This window comes from Rhineura floridana, chromosome 21 (genome assembly GCF_030035675.1).
Source record: "Rhineura floridana isolate rRhiFlo1 chromosome 21, rRhiFlo1.hap2, whole genome shotgun sequence".
NCBI classification, from domain to species: Eukaryota; Metazoa; Chordata; class Lepidosauria; order Squamata; family Rhineuridae; genus Rhineura; species Rhineura floridana.
In genome coordinates, this window is record NC_084500.1 from 17,131,279 (window position 1) to 17,149,861 (window position 18,583).

Sequence of the window (18,583 nt, forward strand, 5' to 3'; positions counted from 1 at the left end):
GTCCAACTCCCAACAGGCAGGCTCGGCTGCGGTTCTTGTGTATAACCATCACAATTCTGACACTGGGGCTCTCCTGTTAACACAGTGTCACGCTGCTTGTCCAGAGCGTCCGCTTCTCAATCTGGATTTGTTGGCATTGAGAGGCCTCCCTTGGTTGTGTTTCAAAAACAGGCCTGTTGGCTTTTTCCTAAATATCCTCGCCCTACACCCCATCAAGGACAGCATGGGCCTTTATGCTTCATCTGAGAAATCCTCTGATGCTCAAAATTCTAGTTTAAAAGGGAACCCAATTACCTTGAAAGATAAGAGAGGCACACATGCACACAATTCAGGATCCAAAGGCTTTTTATTCCGCAAATCTCATCTGTACAATTCTCAGTAGCAGAGTTGGATATTTGAGGCAGTTTCTATTCTGTGCGGAGAGGCCTTTGAATCGGTTTTACTGTGCGTGACCTCAAAGCTACATTTTAAAGGCAAGAACATACTGTGGCACGCTAACCCCAAGCGACAGTGGGGAGAGGCGCTCGGCTGGCGACATAACCTGTTGAACAGCTGCCACGCAGAATGGTGGAACTGTCTGCCTGCCCGAAGCTGTGCCATCTTTAGAACAACAAAGCGGTTGCATTTGGAAGGAAAAGAAGGAATCCACAAATAACGGTAAGTCACAGGTCTGCTTTCTCCCTGCCCTCTTCCGTCCCCAGTCGCACAAGCTTTCCAGGAAATAACTGGCCAACCAAAACTAGCGTGCCTTGAGGAGGAAGCGAATGCTTAGAAAAATATGCCCTCTGTATGGTTTGGGGGCCGTTCGCGTGGTCATCTGTCAGTGATCCCTATAAGACAGAAGTGAGGAACCTGCGGCCCTCCAGTCGTTGCTGGACTCCAGTTCTCATCATCCCTGGCCAGTGGCCATGCTCGCTGCTGGCCGTCGGAGTCCAACGGCATCTGTGGGCCACAGGTTTCTCTGTCCTTGATCGAAGAAGCGGCCTCTCAGGAGGGAATGCTCTTCTAAAGAGAGGCGTTCTTCCATCTCTTGCGTCCAGCAGGGAATGTGGCTACTTTGATTAAGGATGTAGGGAGCTGGGGTCTTCCAGATGTTGTTGGACTCCATCTCTTGTCATCCCTGATGTGTGGCCACTGGGTCTGATGGGAGTCCCAACGACATCTGGAGGGCTACAGATGTGTCCTATCCTTGCTGAAAGGCGGACAAAAAAATATCGTTCACTCTTTTGGTTTTGCAACGGTTCAAAAGACCAGCCCGTCTCAGAAATTTGTACGGCTGACGGAAAGGGTGAAAACGTATCGAAGGAGTTAAATCTTCCCGACCGCCACTCCCTCAAAACACAGTGGGAAAGAGAAAGAGTGAGCTGTTTAACGTGTTTTTACAAACGAAATTCGCAAGACTAAACTGAACGCAGTCCTGCACAAAGTATGATTCCCCACCACCAAAACACACCTACATATGGCAGCTTATTAAGGGTTAGATAATCTTCCTGGGGTTTTTGTTGTTTGTTTTTTGCTGCCTAAGAGGGACAGAAAAAAAATAGGAAAGAGGTATGCATGTCAAGCAGCGGACAAAACAATAGTATGCAGCAGCATTATGGTTTGGTGAGTCATCAAACCTACACAGGATGGATAGAAAGCCAAGAGGTCTCCTCTCCATGCTTGCACACACAAGGAATAAACATGGATTCGAAAAAGGAGGAAAGGGAAAAGCAATTAGATTTTTAAAGAAATGAGTTCAGGCAATAGCAGCAATTCTCATCCATGTGCTCGGAAAGTACCATCAGTTTCCAGGTTCCCTGCACAGGCACCCCCGACCGGCCGATCCACCGCCCAGGCTACGCGGAAGGCTTTTGGATGTTGCATTTGGCAAACCACTCGTGGCTTTTGTCGGCCGCCATCGCCTACATGGGAGAAGAAAAGGGGAGTGTGTTGTGGCGGAGCCGGGTCCTTGGAGGGAAAGCCAAGGACACTCGCAGCTCAAAATGGGCAGACAGCAAATTCCCTTTCAATGGTTTCGTTAACCAGCTTCCAACACACAGGGGGTTTGGGGAGAACTGTTCCGGGGAGAGTGTTCTAGAACATGACACATCTCCTGATACTTGCAAGCCCCACCCATCTTTCTGCATCTTTTGTCTAAAGCTTCTAGATCTCATGAACGCAACAAGGCTAAGTGGATATGGGTTCAAAGGAAGTCAAGATTTGGGGAGGGGAGGAAGTCAGTTCTGCTCTGGAAAAGTGGGTTCCTATGGATGTAGGCTACAAGCATTAAGCCAGTTTCACCATCATGGCTCCCTCCTCTTCGTAAGTAATTTCAGGGAACTCTGGTTCTAAAAGGCAACCAAGAATTTCTCATCATAAAGACAGTCTTTCCCAACCTGGGGAAGGCTTGTCAGCACGCTCCCAAAACTACAGTTCCCAGGATTCCTTTGGGGAAGCCATGACAGACCCCAGCCTGTTGTCGAGACCATCTTGACAAGAGAAAAGACCGACTCACCTCATCTAAGAGTTTCCCGCCGCTGGGGTCCACCCTGGAAAGCTCTTGGAAGGCTTCATCCCCGACGAAACAGATTTCGTGGCCGTCCTAAAGTGACATTTGACAACAAGAAGAGATCGAGCTTTTAGTGTGTTCGGCCCAGTCGTGTGGGATGCTCTGCAGACCAGAGACTCAGCAGGCACCTTCTCTTTCAACCATTAAACGTCTGCTGAAAATTTTTCTACGCCACCAGGCTTTTGCAGGCAATGGAGAAGGTATCTTTCTGCAATAGTCTGTCAACAATTTCCGATTTTAATTTTTTTACGTGGTTTTATTGTGCCTGTGTGCATGCTGGGTATACAACTGTTGTAAACAGATTTTTTTATGAATAGCGGTATACAAATAGTTTTGAAAATAAAACTGATGAGAGGAAGAGATCCAAAAGGAAGTGGCATTCAGCGCTGGGGTTGCCGTTATGATGGGAGATGGCCATCGTCGCAAAATTATTTGGGTACATATGGCAGCCATACTCCAACCCGGGGCCTTCCAGAGGTTATTGGACTGCAACTCTACTTCATCCTGCACCACTGCCCCTGCTAGCTGCAGGGGATGATGGGATTGGGAGTCCCACGACATCTGGAGTGCCACACAGATTTCCCGGATTGGAGAAGAGGCATGCCCCTCTCACAGGAGGGAATGCCTCTTCTAACGAGAGGCATTCTTCCATCTCTTGCATGCAGTAGGGAATGGCGCTTCTTAGATCAGGGATGGGAAACCTAGGGAGCTGCCTTATATTGAGACAGACCATATAGTTCGGTATTGCTTACACAAACGGGTAACAGCTTTCCAGGGTTGCAGGCTGCGTTCTCTCCCAGCCTGACCTGGAGATAAGAACATATGAAAAACCTACTGGATCAGGCCACTGGCCCATCTAATCCAGCATCCTGTTCTCCCAGTGGCCAACCAGATGCCTATGGGAAGCCAGTGACGGCATGAAAAGGAGGCACTCTACTACTAAAGGGTACAACTCCCATCTTCCCTGACTACTGGTCACATGGGCCGCTGGGAGTTGGGAGTCCAAAGACGTCTGGTGGCTACAGATGTTCATCATCCCTGCCTTATGTCGGAGGCACGATGGCCATTTCAAACTCTCCAGTTTTGGGGAAAAGAACTCACAGGATCTGCCAAGATGACCACTTGCACCGTGGCTTTCCCTGGCGTGTCCAGGCTCACTAGAGGGGTCAAGATCTTCTGGCCCTCTTTTTTCATCAAGGCTTCGATGCCCGGCAGCTAGGAGGACAAGCAGAAACCAGGAGAAACAAGGAAAGCATGAAATGTGTTCAGTTGCGGTTGGGGGGTGGGAGGAATAGAACAGCCAGGGCACGATTCGGTTTAGAAGTACCTTTGACTGCATTCTTGAAAGAAAGACATCATTTGGATGTCGGTAGATGAAGAGTTTTGCAGTTGCTAAAGCCAAATTAATTGATTCAGAGTCGTCAGTCACGAGCTACGATAGTTGAATGAACAGACTGGTAGCTCCTTTGTGTTACTGATTATTGCATTTCTATTTCTGAACGTACGTTGACATTATGCACACGCTTTTAATATTTTGTTGTTTTCTAAAGCAAAGTCACGTCGATGTCATTGTCTTGTTGGGAATATCCAGAACCTAGGAAGCTGCCTTCTACAAAGTAAAGCTATTGGTCCATCTAGCTCAGTACTGCCTGCACAGGCTGGCAGCAGCAACCGCTCAGAGCTTCGGGCAAGAGTCTCTCCCAGCCCTACCTGGAGATGCTGGGGACTGAACCTGGGACCTTCTGCATGTAAAGCAGATGCTTGGCCACTGAGCTACGGCCCTTCACTCTACAGAGTCAAGAGCACTGGTCCATCTAGCCTGATACTGCCTACACTGACTGGCAGCAGCTCTGCAACAGCAACTGTGTTGGGTTTCCGGCAAGGGATCTTTCCCAGCCCTACTTGGAGATGCCCTTCCCAACAAACATTGTAAGTGACCCCTCCCAGAAGGCCCCTCCTCACCTCTTCCTTGGGGCAAGAGAAGGCGATCCGCCCAAAGGCTGTTCCGTGGTCCACGGCTCCTCCGACACCCTGCAACTCCAGCTTGCACTGGAAGAGCAAAAGCCAAAAATAAAAAACAGGTCTGCACAGAAGCCGGAACGTCAGGGCCTCAGTTGCCGCAGTGGTGAAGCCAAGAGCAAGGCTTGTTGTCACAAGAGACAGAGAGAGCCAATGTGGCAGGGAGGTGGGCCTCTGTTGCTGGGGAGACCGATGCACTTCCTCTCCTGCCAGGAAGTCTGGATGTGTTTGGGGGGTGTGGTCAAGGGGCAGGGGTTGCTGTCTAGCCTATGCTGGGCAGGAGGGTCAGCCCCAGACAACAAACTCCCCTCTTAAGCCTACGGTAAGACGTGGGGGGAGGGAGCTGGATCCAGCCAGAGGGCGGATCGTTATCTTCCCCCTCCCCACAGGCCAAGTTTGATGGGTGGGTGGAGTTGGCCACCTGCCAATCATCTGTCATCACAATCGTGTGAAATCTTGACTTTTGCATAGTGCTGGGCATGGAAGCCCCAATGATCAGCTGATTGTTGGCGCTCACAAAGCGAGACCCACAAACCCCCTGTGGCCCGACCACACCTGACACAGGGACAAAGGAAGCTGCTTTATATGGGGACAGCATTAGAGTTTGTACACATACTGCAGTGGAGTGCAGAAATAACTGGTCTGCTAAGGCTGGTAGTTGAAAGAATAAAGGAACGCTAGATTTATTATTACAAAGCTTACAAAGAGGTAAAGTCATGCATGCTGAAACAGCCATGTTGCTGGCACTCAGGGAGCCATGGCTAACTAACTGAGAATAAAGACAGGAAGAGAAGAGAGGAAGGGGAGGAGCAAAGCCTGTGAAAAACAACAAACGCTTCAGAGGAGGAATCAGCCGAGAGGATAGATTGCCATTTTGTCTGTTGCCCCCAACATGCATCGGTGCCTTACTCCCAATAGCAAGGCCACTGGTCCATCTAGCACAGTATTGTTACACTGATTGGCAGTGGATCTTGGGGGTTTCAGGCAGGGGGGACATTCCAAGTCTTACCTGCAGTCGAGGATCGACTCTGGGACCTTCTGCATGCAAAACAGACGCTGTGCCCCTGAGCTACGGGTCTTACCCACAGCCTATACAACCTCAGAGTGCAAGGCAAGGGGGCTTGGCTTGGCCAGGATGGCCTGGGGGGCAAGTCTGGTGGGCCTAATTAGGCCCGCAGGCTGGAGGTCCCCAACTACTGCAGATGTGACATAAAGCAGGCGTGGCAACCCCCCCTCTGTGCCACACGTGCACTGGAAGCTATGCCGAAGAGCCCCTCGGCCACATTGAACGCCCCTTCCACCCCACCTGGTCATCCGCATAGCCAAGCAGGGTCTTCTGCTTGCCTTCGTCCTCCTCGTACACCTTCATGCCCAGCAACTTCGACCAGTAGTCCACAGACTTCTGCAGACTGGACACGGCCAAGGTAACTTTCAGCACAGGGTCTGGAGGAGACAGAAGAGCTTAGGATGGGATTTAGGAGAGGATTCAGTTTCCTTCGTCCAAAAAAAAAAAAAAAAAAGAACGTGGTGGGGGTGGTGGCTGCCAATTTCTGACCCGACTGTAAATACTTGGCAGTGGAGGTTTGTCCATAAGGGTGAGTCGGGCCCTGCTCCACCAACCTCAGCGACCTCCACCTGCCTGCCTTCTTACTTGCAACCATTCCAGGGAGTGGCCCTGCCGGTCATGGAAGCAGTATAGTAGAGTTGGAAGGGACCTCAAAGGCCATCGAGTCCAACCCCCTGCTCAATACAGGAATCCAACTTAGAGCATCCCTGACAGCTGCCTCTTGAATGCCTCCAGTGCTGGAGAGCCCACCACCTCCCGAGGTAATTGGTTCCATTGTCGTACCGCTTTAACAGGAAGTTTTTCCTGATGTTCAGCCGAAATCTGGCTTCCTGCAACTTGAGCCCATTATTCCGTGTCCTGCACTCTGGGAAGATCGAGAAGAGATCCCGGTCTTCTCTGTATGACAGCCTTTCCAGTGCTTGAAGAGTGCTATCCTATCTTCCCTCACTCTTCTCTTCTCCAGGCTAAACATGCCCCGTTCTTTCAGTCTCTCCTCATAGGGATTTGTTTCCAGTCCCCTGATTATCCTTGTTGCCCTCCTCTGAACCTGTTCCAGCTTGCCTGCACCCTTCTTGAAGTGCAGAGACCAGAACTGGATGCAGTATTCAAGATGAGGCCTAACCAGTGCTGAATAGAGGGGAACTAACACTTCACACCATTTGGAAACTATACTTCTGTTAATGAAGCCTAAAATAGCATTTGCCTTTTTCTGCAGCCACATCGCACTGTTGATTCAGCTTGTCCCATCATTTCTGCTCTGCCGGCGTAACAGGGACCTTTCAATCAGAGTCTAGTAGGTTTGGGGATTTATTTATTTTTAAAGGGTTTTATTCAACTAAATCCTCAGTCTCAGTGCTGCCCGTCGTAGAACTCAGCAAGGAGGAGGATGGGGCCAAAACTGGAATTAGTTGGATCCGGCTATCATTGGCTCTGACTCCGCATACTGTTGGGCTCCCAGCCACCACTGATACTTGGCCCTCCGTTCATGTCAGAAGGGCCTTGCAGAATCAGACCAAACGGTCCGTCCTCTTTTCCCACAGCGAGCAACCAGGTGCCTCAACAGAAAGCCCACAAGCAGGACCTGAGCGCAACAGTGTTTTCCCCCCCGGCGGCTTCCAGCGACTGGGATTCGGGGGCTTACTGCCTCCGACTCTAGACCACCCCCTTACCTTCCTTTGGCGAGTCTTTGTCTTGCAGGCAGAACTTGTATCCTCCTGGGGCTTCCGTTTCGTAGACGCCTGCCGAGATTTCCTTGAGCGGCCACTGCAGCTTTTGGGCGTTCCTCACGGCCTGGCTGGACACGACAGTCATTCCCTGGCACAGCCAGAAAAAAGCAGGCACACTATCACAGCCCTGTTTTTATTTTTAAGATTGATGTACTTGTAGAAAAGAAGGGGGATGATTGTCTGGTGCCTGCTATCACTGACCAAATGTGCCCCATTGGTTTTTTTTAAAATCCACTCTGTCTTCCAAGGAGTTCACAGCCACGTATATAGGGAAATCTTGGGCCAGTCACTAGCTGTGTGCACACTGTAAGATTAAAGCACATGACTCCCCCCCTCCAAATCCTGGAAACTGTGATTTGTTAAGAGTGCTGGGAATAGTAGCTGTGAGGGGTAAAGTACAGTTCCCAGGTTCTTTGAGAGGAATATTGAGCTTTACATGTATGGAGTGTACGCAGCCAGAGTCTCTCGGCCTAACCTACCCCACAGGGTTGTGATAAAATTGGGAGGGGGAGAATCACGTTTGTACGCCACCTTAAACTCCTTAGAGGAAAAGTAGGATAGAAATGTAATAATAAAAGTAATAATGCATACCCCCCCATTTTATTTCTGCAGCTTTGAACCTGAACGGGCTGTTTGAGAGGCTTCAGAGGTCTTGCTTTCAGGCCCGCCTCTGTTGGCCGGACAACTTTCAATTATTTTTTTTCTTTGCTTGTTCCAGTTGGCCCTCAAGTATGGGGGATCCATTTTGCTTCGGCTCTTATCCTATTATGTTTATTTACTGCTTTCAAATTGTGAAGTTGGGTCTTTTCTTCACAATTTTTGTGAATCTTCTAATGAAGGGTGGTGTACAATTTTAATAAATAAAGATAAACAAATACAGTGTAGGGCCTTTTTGGTGATGGCTCCGCAGGGATGGACCTCTCTTGCTGTAGAGATCTGACATACCCTCTTTCCCACTATCTTTAAGCAGTCCATCAAGACAGTTGGATTTAAACAGGCACCTGGAGATCAATTCCCAGCACCTTTTCTCTTTGTTCTTTTGTCGAATCAGTTTTAGCAACTCTGGTGTTACACAGACGTTACCTTTTTAATAACAGCAAAATTTATGCCACCGCACTCTCAACTTCTTTTGAGCAAAAACTAACCCTTGGTTACATCACGATCCCAGAATCGACTATTTCACAAGCCTTCTGATTTATCAACACAATGAAATCATCTTGGGAAGTGGTGCCTACCAGAAAATCATTGCCGAGGCGGTAGTCTCCAACGCCGTAATTGTAGGTTAACTCTGCGACAAAGTGATTGTCTTCTGGACCGTAGCCCACCATTGTTTTACTCCATTTGCCATCATAGGGGCTAGAAACACAGCCACCTTTTATTTGTATGCAATAAAACAGAAAAGTCTCTCCTATACCTCCCTCTCCCCTGGGTGATCCACTGCCTATTTTGTCCACCCAACCTTGCCTTTCCCCTCACTCTGAAGGCCAGTATTCTACTGCTAACACTGGCACTCCACACAGTTGAAATGTCTGTGAACGTCCCATGAGATCACACAAGGCCAGCCAATGGGAAGCAAGGCAGGCTCACAAGTGATATTTAACAGCAGAAGCTTATGTGTCAAGGTGATATCATCTTGCCTCAAAGCTTTCCAACCCCCAGACTTCAAACATCAAAGAGTATTGATATTCTCGCTTACAAACATTGGCTTTGATGAGAAAGAACCACAATGCAGACAACATACCCGTTGCATGTGGCCTTGCATCCTTCTTCAAATTCTTCATGTCTTAGAACCTGTTGGTTAAAAACACAGTCAACAACCAATCCAGGGGTTGACAAAGCATTAGGTAATGCCAATCTTCCTTGAAACTGAAGTTTTTTAATACAGACTTTATTGCCCAAGATGGGGAACCTGTGGTCCTCCAGATGTTGCTGGACTCGCAACAGTCAGCATGGACGATGGTGAGGGTCTGATTTTTATAATAAATAAACATCTCTTCTGCTGACTACTGCTTTAATAGCTCTTTTAAATGTTCCCATTCTATTATTAACTGCGTTCATATTCTGTATATACTAGTAAGCTGCCGTGGGGGCCCTTTTGGGAGACACTTTTTTAAAAGCTTGTCAGTAAAAATGGGCAGTATCAAATGATGGGTAAGTTCAGTGGGGCGACTCTGAATATGACTTAGACTGCAATCTAATACATATCTACTCAGAAGTAAGTTCCACTGAGTTCAAGGGGAGTTACTCCCAGGTAAGTGTGTATTAGATTGCAGCCTTAGTTGGCTATCACCAACTAACATAGAAGGTGCTAATAAATAATAAAGCACATCAATAAGAAAACAATATAGTTCCTTGATGGTTTCTTAAAATGATGGTTTCAATTTTTTTAAAGTGCTCTCATTTTTCTTTTTTGGCTTATCATCCTCACTCATTTGGATTTCTTCCTAAGTTTTTTAATTTACAACTGCCTCTGAACTCAAGAGTATTTATCTTTTCAAGTTATTGCAATTATGTTTAAGTTGGCTTGGTTCAAAATTTTGCTGCATGGTAAAAATATCATAAGGCAGGGTTATTTCAAAGCGATTGAAGATGCAACGTGGGTGTGTTTTATATACAGACAGACGATGTTTAGTGTTTTGGGAAAACACAGTTTATTACATTGCATTATTAATGAAAAATGAATCAATTTGTGAAAAATTAAATGTGTTGCCCTGCAGTGAAAAGCAACACATTCAGGATTCCAACCCCCGTGAATTATTACCCATTTTTCATGAACAATTAATTTGGGATAGCAAAGCATAGAGAGACTGCATGGAAGGAAGCCATTTACGAAGGCGAACGCCGCCCCAGAGGAAGATTGGTCCCAATGGGCAGCCGTAGCTAGCTAGCCGTTCTAGGGAAGCAAACTCGTTCCCGCGTCAAATAGGGCCTGTTTGGCCTTGCTTCGCCATAAACCTCCATTTGAAGAAGTTCCCGCGTCACTTGGGACCCTGGGGCACCCGTAGCTGTCAACGTCATCGGCCTGCCTCATGAACCCCTCCTTCCCCCCCCCGCCATGGCCGCTTCCTAACCGCCCACCCGCCTCGCACCCCCACTTACGCGCATGCCCAGTAGGTCCCGGTAAAAACGCGCGGTCTGAGCTCGGTCGCCGACTTTGAATACGAAGTGCAGCGCGCGCCGAGCCTTCATATTTTTTCAGGGCCTTCCCCCCCCCCCTCACAAATCCGTTCAGACAAGAGCGGTGGTTCACAAGCAAGCGCTGTAGCTTGATTAGCTTTTTTGGCTTGCCTGTTCCTCTCTGCCTCTCCGGGCCCGTACCGATGACGTCACGGCGCCGAGCAACTTGAACAGGAAGTACTCTCATCTGACGAGATGTTTACAGCTCAGAGCGACAGTACTCTTGTGCCAAGAGTGAAAGACAAAAAAAGTGTTAAGGAAAACTAGTTTGAATTTTAGATAAAATTTGTTTTGAACGCTTGTTATTGATGATTTTCCACGAACACTGGTGTCGCTCTATTACTCGATAGGTCTGGTGACAAGCGTGACACCGAAAGTTCTAATAATGACTGTGAGCGTGACTCTTCCCTTTTATGCCTCTCCAAAAGACTCGCAGCCAATGGCAGCTCTCGAATGTTTACCGGAAGTTCGGAGAAAGCGAGAATACCACTCTAACACCTCTTGAATCTCTACGGTTTTCAGGGCGGCTATCAAGGGACGCCGTTGCTATTGGCATCGGAAGTCTCGCGATACTCAGGAAAGGGGAGGAAATTCCGTCCGACGCTTACGCCCATAGCCAACATGGCGGCCTTCGTGAGGGCAGCACGGGCCCCCTTATTGCTGCTGCGGCCGGCCTTGGGGAGCAGACGAGGGGTGCGCGCGCTAAGGAGGAGCCCCGTCCGCGTGCTGCCTTCCGCCGCGGAGGCGCGGGAGCAACGGCCAGTCACCCCCAGCCCGCCTCGGCCCCAGCCTTGCCCTGTGAAGAGACCTGGAGCCCAGGCCGGCTTGGTGGGGGATTCACCAAAGGCAGCGGCCGCTAAGGAGAAGGAGGAGCCGGAACCCGAAGAAGCGGATTTTCGCTACGAGCGGGCCGGGCACGGCGACAAGAGACTGAGGCAAGGACGCGCTTCTCTCCCTCTCGCGCAAGGCAATCTGGGAGTTGTAGTTCTGGAGGCGAAAAGACGGCGAAGCGCCGGGTGGGGGAAAGGAACTACAATTCCCGGCATCCATCAGGGCGGGGAGAAAAAGCATGCGCAGGAACAAGGGGCTCGCGCAAAGGCCTGTGGGAGTTGTTTTTCTGGATGGGTAGTAGAACTGGGAAAGGAAATACTAATAGTTTCCCATAAAAACACCTAATTTTTTCCAAAGTTCTGACAGTATATTCAAAGATCAAAAGCAGTCCCTGTCCGCTGATTTACAGTCTTAGCACAAAAGGAAAATCTGATGGGGAGGGCAGAGGATTAAGTCACATAATGACTTAATCTGATGGGGAGGGCACATAAACCAAAGGCTACCCTTGACCTACGGTTCCTTCTCTAAATAGAAAGCAAGATTCCAGTCCTCATGGTTCTGAAAGGGAACCAAGACTGGAACATAAGAAGCTGCCTTTATACAGAGTCACACCGTTGGTCCCTCTACCTCCACCTTGTCTACACGCTGACTGGCAGTGGCTGTCCAGTTTCAGACAGGAGGACATTCCCACCGCTGCCCAGAGATGCCAGCTGCGGCTTCCTAGGAATGTGAGCAGGCACACGCTGTTGGCTCTGCTTCCGCTGGGGTGGGGAGGGTGAAGGCAGGATCCCGGCGAGCAAACCAAAGCATGGCAGGCAAACGTTAAAGTTGTCACTTAGCTAGCAAAAACATCCGCTCGGGGGCTTGATGGATCCTTTTTCTCCGCAGCAAGGTGGTGACGCTGGCCAAGTCCAGGGCGTTTCGCGAGAAGCACGGGAAGATCCTGCTGGAAGGCAGGCGACTCATCGCTGATGCCCTGGCCGCTGGCGCCGTCCCGCAGACGCTCTTCTTCAGCGCTGTGGAACACCTGAAGGAGCTGCCGGCGGGCCAGCTGAAAGGCGCCAGCCTCGTCAAGGTGAAATTCGAAGAGCTCAAGGCCTGGTCTGATGTCATCACTCCTCAGGGGGTAATAGGTAAGTTCACAGGGAATGTAGGAAACTGCCTTTATACCGAGTCCATCTGGCTCAGCGCTGTCAACACTGACTGGCAGTGGCTCTCTAGGATTAGCGACAGTTAACTTTGTGAAGTGGGGACCTTCCGCATCCAAGGCAGGAGCTCTGCCATTGAGCCACAGCCCTTCTGCTAAAAATAAAGCAAAATCCCAGTCCTCACGGTTCTGAATTAGGGGCTGATTTAATAGGAGCACAGGAAGTTGCCTTATACAGAGTGAGACCCTTGGTCTCAGTCAAGCTCAGCACTGTTGACACTGACTGGCAGCAGCTCTCCAGGCTTTCAGACTTTCCTAGCCCTACTGGGGATTGAACCGTGGACCTTCTACATTCGAAGTAGGGGCTCTGCTGCTGAGCTGTGACCCTCCCCTGCCCCGACACCAAGTTGACTCAGAAGCAACGTATATGCTGCTGGGGCGGAGGGATCCGCGTGTCAGATTTTGGCAGCGAGGCAGAGGCCCAGCTTCGTGAGAACAGACCCTTGTTCTAGCGTGAATCCATTTGTGCTCTGTGAAGCTGGAGGTAAGCCTTCTTTGCGAGACTGCTTGTAAGAAATTCTTCCTGGCTCTTCAAAGCGCTCTCTCTCTCTCAGCATAGCAGTCACGCACACCCCTTTAGACAGCCTTTCTCAAAAGACTTTGAATGTGTGTGTGGGTCCTCTGTCAGAGCCGTCTTGATTGAACTTCGCCACGAATACAAAGCTATCGAGGCGTCCCTTCCTTTCAGGCTGGCGGGGAGCGGATTTTCTGCTGCTCCTTTAGTTGAGGCTCTCCCAGTTCCTCTCCCCTTCCACCCCATGACTCCCAGCCTGACCCTTTCCTGTATGGGAGGATTGGGGGGGGGAACACCTGTGCCCATCGGGATCTCACTGGGATCCATCAACCCTGGCTGGGGTAAATGCGAGCTGGGAAACCCAACGAGATCTGAAGGGCCACAGATTCCCCACCCTTTTGATTCCAAGGGCCACATTCCCCTTTGGGCAATCTTCCGGGGGCCACACACCAGTGGTGGGCGGGGCCAGAGGCAAATGTGGGTGGAGCAATGAATGCACTTTTTGCCTTTCTTCACGAGGCCGGTTTCTTCACACTCCCCTCTCTAACCTCCATCCAACAGGCATGCTCTGAGTTCAAGGGCACTTTCCAGGCAGGTGACGTCACTCATGGAGGGTCAGTAGGGGATGTGGCCTGCAGAGAGTCCCATAGGGCCAGGTGGAGAGGCCTGAAGGGCCATGTTTAGGGCTCTGGGCCTGAGGTTCCCTGCCCTAAAGGAATGCCATCTGCCCTGTGTGTTCTTTGCCAGGAATCTTTGCCAGACCGGACCATGCCAAAATGAGGTATCCAGAGGTCCAGCAAGGGCACGGCCTGCCCCTCTCTCTGATCTGCGACAACGTCCGCGACCCAGGAAACCTGGGCACCATCCTCAGATCGGCAGCCGGAGCTGGTTGCAACAGGGTGCTGCTTCTCAAAGGTGGGGGAACATAGCTCGGTGGCGGGGCAGAGCAGAACCAGGTTCCGATTCTGTTCCTTTGGAGAGAAAGAGGGCAAGAAAAGCACTGAAAGATAAGAGGAAAAAGGCTCCCAAAGTGTTTTCCAAATACTAACAATAAGATAATCCTTGTGCTTGGGAGGCACAGCACAAAAGGAAATGGGTCTGGGATGATGGAGGAAGAGCAACCATCTCCAGGCAGTTCTTAAATTATGGAGAGAGGGAGGAGCCAAAGGTTGCTGGTCTTTCAGCAGAGCTGATGGAGAGGACCTGCAGTCCCATCTCTCCTGTCTGGCTGGGGCTGGTGGGAATAATAGTCCAAAACAGCTGGAGGGTGCCAGATTGAGGAAGGCTTTCGTAGATGACTAGAAACTTGATGGGTTTGAGGTTGTTTGGCTTCAGGAAGACAGGACTGAGGGCAGCTGAGACCTGTTTTATTGGCGTTATGCCTGTTTCCATTAACACTTAAAAAAAAGGTTGTTGTTGTTTTTTAAGACCAAGAGGCATTTCCAAACCCAAAGCTGTTGGGTGCATCTCAAAAGATGGCCTGACCCTGGTCCTTGAGAAGGCCTCAGATGTACAAAGAGCTCCGTGGGACCTGTTGAAATTGTGACTGATTTTATTTATCTAGATGTCTATTTAAAGCATTAAAACAAGAGGACATTCTGAGCTCTCACGCTTTGCACTCTACCAGTCACTGACATAAAAGGGAGGGGAGGAATGAAAACCCAGGCCCCAGTTCTTAAAATTAGTGTTTTATTTTAATGACCGGCTGAAACTGGGGCTGTGTACACACCAAACATTTAAAACACTTCCCCCAAAGAATCTTGGGAACTGTCGTTTGTTCTGGATGCCGGCAACTGTAACTCTGTGAGGGGTAAACAATAGTTCCCAGGGTTCTTTGGTTGGGGAGCGGGAGAGTGTGGTTTAAATGCATGGGGTGTGTCCGCTGCCCTGAAACAACAGAGGGAGAGGCGAAGGTTTCTCCGCAGCACGGATGCAGCGACCCAGCCTTCCACACCCCTCCGTCTGCTCCGCTACCTGGCTGCTGCTGCTGTGATGGTTAAAAGTGGCTCTTTGGGTGAGGGGTGGGCAGTAGGTACAGGGAGCGTCCTTGGCCAGCTATGAAACATACTATGTTTTATGTGCAGGCTAACAATTCATGGCTTTTTCTTCCCAAGAGCGCTCCAAATTCTGCTAAAGTTTCTCCTTCCGTCCCTCCCCTCCAGGCTGCGTCGACGCCTGGGAGCCCAAAGTCCTCCGGGCCGGGATGGGCGCTCACTTCCGTCTCTCCATCCTTTCCAGCTTGGACTGGGAGGTCCTGCCCAGCTACCTCCTCCCCGGAAGCTGCGTGCATGTGGCCGACTGCTCCCAGGCCTCGCCACCAGCGCCCAGCAGCCACAGGTGGGGCGCCCAGCCCCACAAGCTGAAGGCGCAGCCGGCCCAGCGGCAGGAGCCGAGTCCCGATTTGGACGGCGAAGAGCCAGAACCGGAGCGGCTGGAAGTCCAGCATTACTCCGAGCGCTGGATGGAGGCTCCCGCCACGGCAGTGGTCATTGGCGGGGAGACCCATGGTGTGAGCGCAGAAGCCAACCAGCTGGCCCAGAGGACAGGGGGAAAGAAGTTAGTCATCCCGGTGGTGCCAGGTGTGGACAGTTTGAACTCTGCCATGGCAGCCAGCATCCTCCTCTTTGAGGGGAAGAGACAGCTGTATTGGGCAGAGGAGCCGGACGTTGGAAAGATCCAGGCTTCCAGGCTCCAGCTGAACTGTTGAGGAATGGATGCTTGAGGCTTGCCAAGGGCGTTTCTAAAGAACCGAAGAGGCAAACCAGCTCCCAAGAGGAGCTTGCCCTCCAGTTTTGGGGTCTCTCTTTCGGGGAACCCCTTCAGCTGCAGGAATCGTTTCCCCACCTTCAGGGGAGTTCTCTTGCAAGCGAGGGAGAGAAAGAGGTGGGGGACGGAACAGAAGCTAACAGGAAAAAAGAAAAAAGTCATTTGCCAAAGGGCAATCACCAAGCACGGCTCTTCAGGCAAGTACGGTCGCAAGGGAGCTCAGCAGAGCATTTGGCCTCAATGTAACATGTTTATTGTTATTATTTGTGCAGAATGGATTTGGTTTTTCCATATTGCGTTGCTTGTACTTACAGGGATATATGTGTATCTGCTTTTAAATTTCTTCCATCTACCCCTGGAAAAAGCAAGTGACTCCCTGCATATAGAAAAGCAACACTTCAGGGAGAAAAAGTATTGCTTTTTCCTTGAAGTGCTAGTTAACTCTGTGCAGGGAGATTTTGATTATTTTTTTTTAAGGGAAAAAAAGCCCAAGTGACATTTCAAAATAAGACACAAACACTCCACCCTTGCCCATCTGTCTGGCTGAAGTTGTACAATCGACTGTCACTGCCCCCCCCCCTTTTGGGCAGCTGTCATTCAAAACTTGCATACTTTTGGAATTCTGAAATCCACAGCTGGAAAAAAACTTGTCCCGGCCCTTAAGCCCTTGCCCCGTGAAACTGGCATGAAACAGATCTAGCCGAACGCCCCAGGGCTGCAGCATCTGCCAGCGTGTACATAATTTGTTTTTGTTTTCCTGGCAATGAAGGTGCATTGCTGTGCATGTGACTCAGTTTCTGGAACAGGGCCCAAAGGTGACATCACTGGGTCCTCTCTGATCTCCTGCCAAGGGCACAGAGCAGCTTGTCGCCTCTGATTAGCCACCTCGCGCTGCCCCGGCCTCGCTTGCTGCTGTTGCTCCCCACGTTGCAGCCTGGTTGCTCAGGCCTCCTTCCGGCTGCGGTCTGTTTCCTTCTGCCGAATGACCCTTTCTGGCCCCGGTTGGGCTGAGTCCACAAACTCTTTTCATCATGCGCTTTTGGAAAAAACAATCCGCCTCCAAATATTTCCTCCCTGGCCCCACTTTTTTTGTGCGTGTGTCCAAATCAATGCTCAGTTTTCTTAGCCTCTTCTCACCCAGATAGCTTTTTTGCTTAATGCCATGAAAAGCGAAAGATAAATCTGCTCAATGGTCATCCCTGTTAAAGTACAAACTTCAAATTGGGTTCTGTTGGCAGGAGGGGGACTTTTGTTTATGCCGAGACCAGATGTATACAGAATAAATTTCGGATTTGCTCCTACTCTTTCTTTGTGAGTCTATTTGTAGGAGGTAGCGAGACTCCTCTGGCTCATTTCAGATTGCCAGCAAGCAGTAAGAATTCTGTAAAACCAGTTTGAACTGACATGCGGCTGCTCGTCTCTACTCCGCCCATCCCAAAACAAGCCTGCATGCAGCTGACTGCCAGAAACGTCTTTTTTTCTCCTCCTTGAACAGTCAGCTCTGAACCGTGCCACACTTCTTGGTCCTGAAAGTAACTTTAAAAAGCGATTTGTATTATTGACCCATGCATTTATTCGTCGGGCTATCAATTCCAACTGGCAAGCTTCTCTTTTTTAACCAGAAGGTGGCAGAATGCTCACACCAGCACTTTTACGGCAAAGCATTGCCAGACTTTTACGCTCCTTTCCTGTAAGATTGTGGCATAGAAGCTGCACCCCCCCCCCCCAAGATATTATGGGTGGACTCCCAACTCCCATCAGCCCTAGCCATCATGGCCCAAACAATCAGGAAAGGGAGGTGTAGTCCTGCGATAGCTGGAGGGCCACAGGTTCCCCACCTCCTGGCTCCAGCTGACTCCAGTTCCCATCAGCCCCAGGCAGAATGGCCAGCAGTTGAGGTTCCCTCCTCCCTGCTCCAGGAAGCGGTCAGCAAATGCTTCAGCTGCCTTCCCACCCGCCCTGCTGGCACCCAGAAGCAAGAGGAACACGTGTTAGGAGTGGGCCCTGCCAGCTGTCAGAGCTTTGGCTTAAACCAGGGGTTCTCCAACTGGACCAGCTGTCCGGAAGAGTCATCCCGGCGGCCCCCGGCATCTCTGCAGTAAATATCCTGATTTTTTCCTTTAAAAAAAATGCCTTTTTATTGCTGCTTTTGTATCTTACGTTGCATTTTGTTGCATTGCAATGTGAATTCGGCTGAACGCCAACTACAATACAACAAAATGCGACGTTAAGAAAGAAAGGAAGCCATAAAAATACCATTTAAAAGCATCCGGCAGAGCGCATTACAATTGCTGCGATCGAGGCAGAAAGATGGCGGAGCGGTCCGTCAAGGCCATGAGCGACTTTCGTTTTTCCATGGGGGGCGGAGGGGAAGTTTGGGGACCACTGGCATAAACCACCAATGCTCTACTCTAACCTCACCACAGCCCTAAAAACTCCAGGTTTCTGGTTATAGCTCTAGCACAGGTCCTAGAAGGAAACATCCCCCATATATCGGGGATGGGGAATCAGTAGCCCTGCCAAGGGTGTTGGACGCTGGCTCTCAGCAGCCAACAGTCGGGGATGATGGGAGTTCTAGTCCAGCAATATCGGGGAGGCCGCAGGTTCCCTATCCCTGAAATACCCTGTAAACCCATGAGGGAGGATGCACAGGTCTATCTTAAACTCAGTAGTGTAGTGGCAAATTCAGAAGTGCAGGATCCCTTCATGACAGTCACACACCCTC

The 18,583-nt window shown here is 50.1% G+C and overlaps 2 protein-coding genes across 5 annotated transcripts; one reads left to right on the forward strand and one right to left on the reverse strand.

Annotated features, from left to right (window-relative positions):
• Positions 1–327: 327 nt before the first annotated feature.
• Positions 328–11,494, reverse strand: GLOD4 (glyoxalase domain containing 4). 3 transcript variants are annotated; one of them, XM_061605295.1, is made up of 9 exons: positions 10,463–11,491; positions 9,105–9,154; positions 8,599–8,719; positions 7,307–7,451; positions 5,877–6,013; positions 4,514–4,600; positions 3,653–3,766; positions 2,498–2,584; positions 328–1,904 (listed from the first exon to the last, which is right to left on the reverse strand). In XM_061605295.1, the coding sequence occupies exons 1-9, from the start codon at positions 10,550–10,552 to the stop codon at positions 1,839–1,841; spliced, it is 897 nt and encodes a 298-aa protein (XP_061461279.1). In that variant the 5' UTR covers positions 10,553–11,491; the 3' UTR covers positions 328–1,838. The 3 variants fall into 3 exon arrangements, with proteins under 3 accessions (XP_061461279.1, XP_061461281.1, XP_061461280.1); XM_061605297.1 differs by having other exon boundaries at positions 10,652–10,679; XM_061605296.1 differs by lacking the exon at positions 3,653–3,766 and having other exon boundaries at positions 10,463–11,494.
• MRM3 (mitochondrial rRNA methyltransferase 3) lies at positions 11,061–17,159 on the forward strand. 2 transcript variants are annotated; one of them, XM_061605293.1, is made up of 4 exons: positions 11,061–11,475; positions 12,260–12,504; positions 13,840–14,007; positions 15,255–17,159. In XM_061605293.1, exons 1-4 carry the CDS (start codon positions 11,162–11,164, stop codon positions 15,797–15,799), a joined length of 1,272 nt encoding a protein of 423 aa, XP_061461277.1. In that variant the 5' UTR covers positions 11,061–11,161; the 3' UTR covers positions 15,800–17,159. The 2 variants fall into 2 exon arrangements, with proteins under 2 accessions (XP_061461277.1, XP_061461278.1); XM_061605294.1 differs by lacking the exon at positions 11,061–11,475 and adding an exon at positions 11,648–12,099.
• The last annotated feature ends 1,424 nt before the right edge of the window (positions 17,160–18,583 follow it).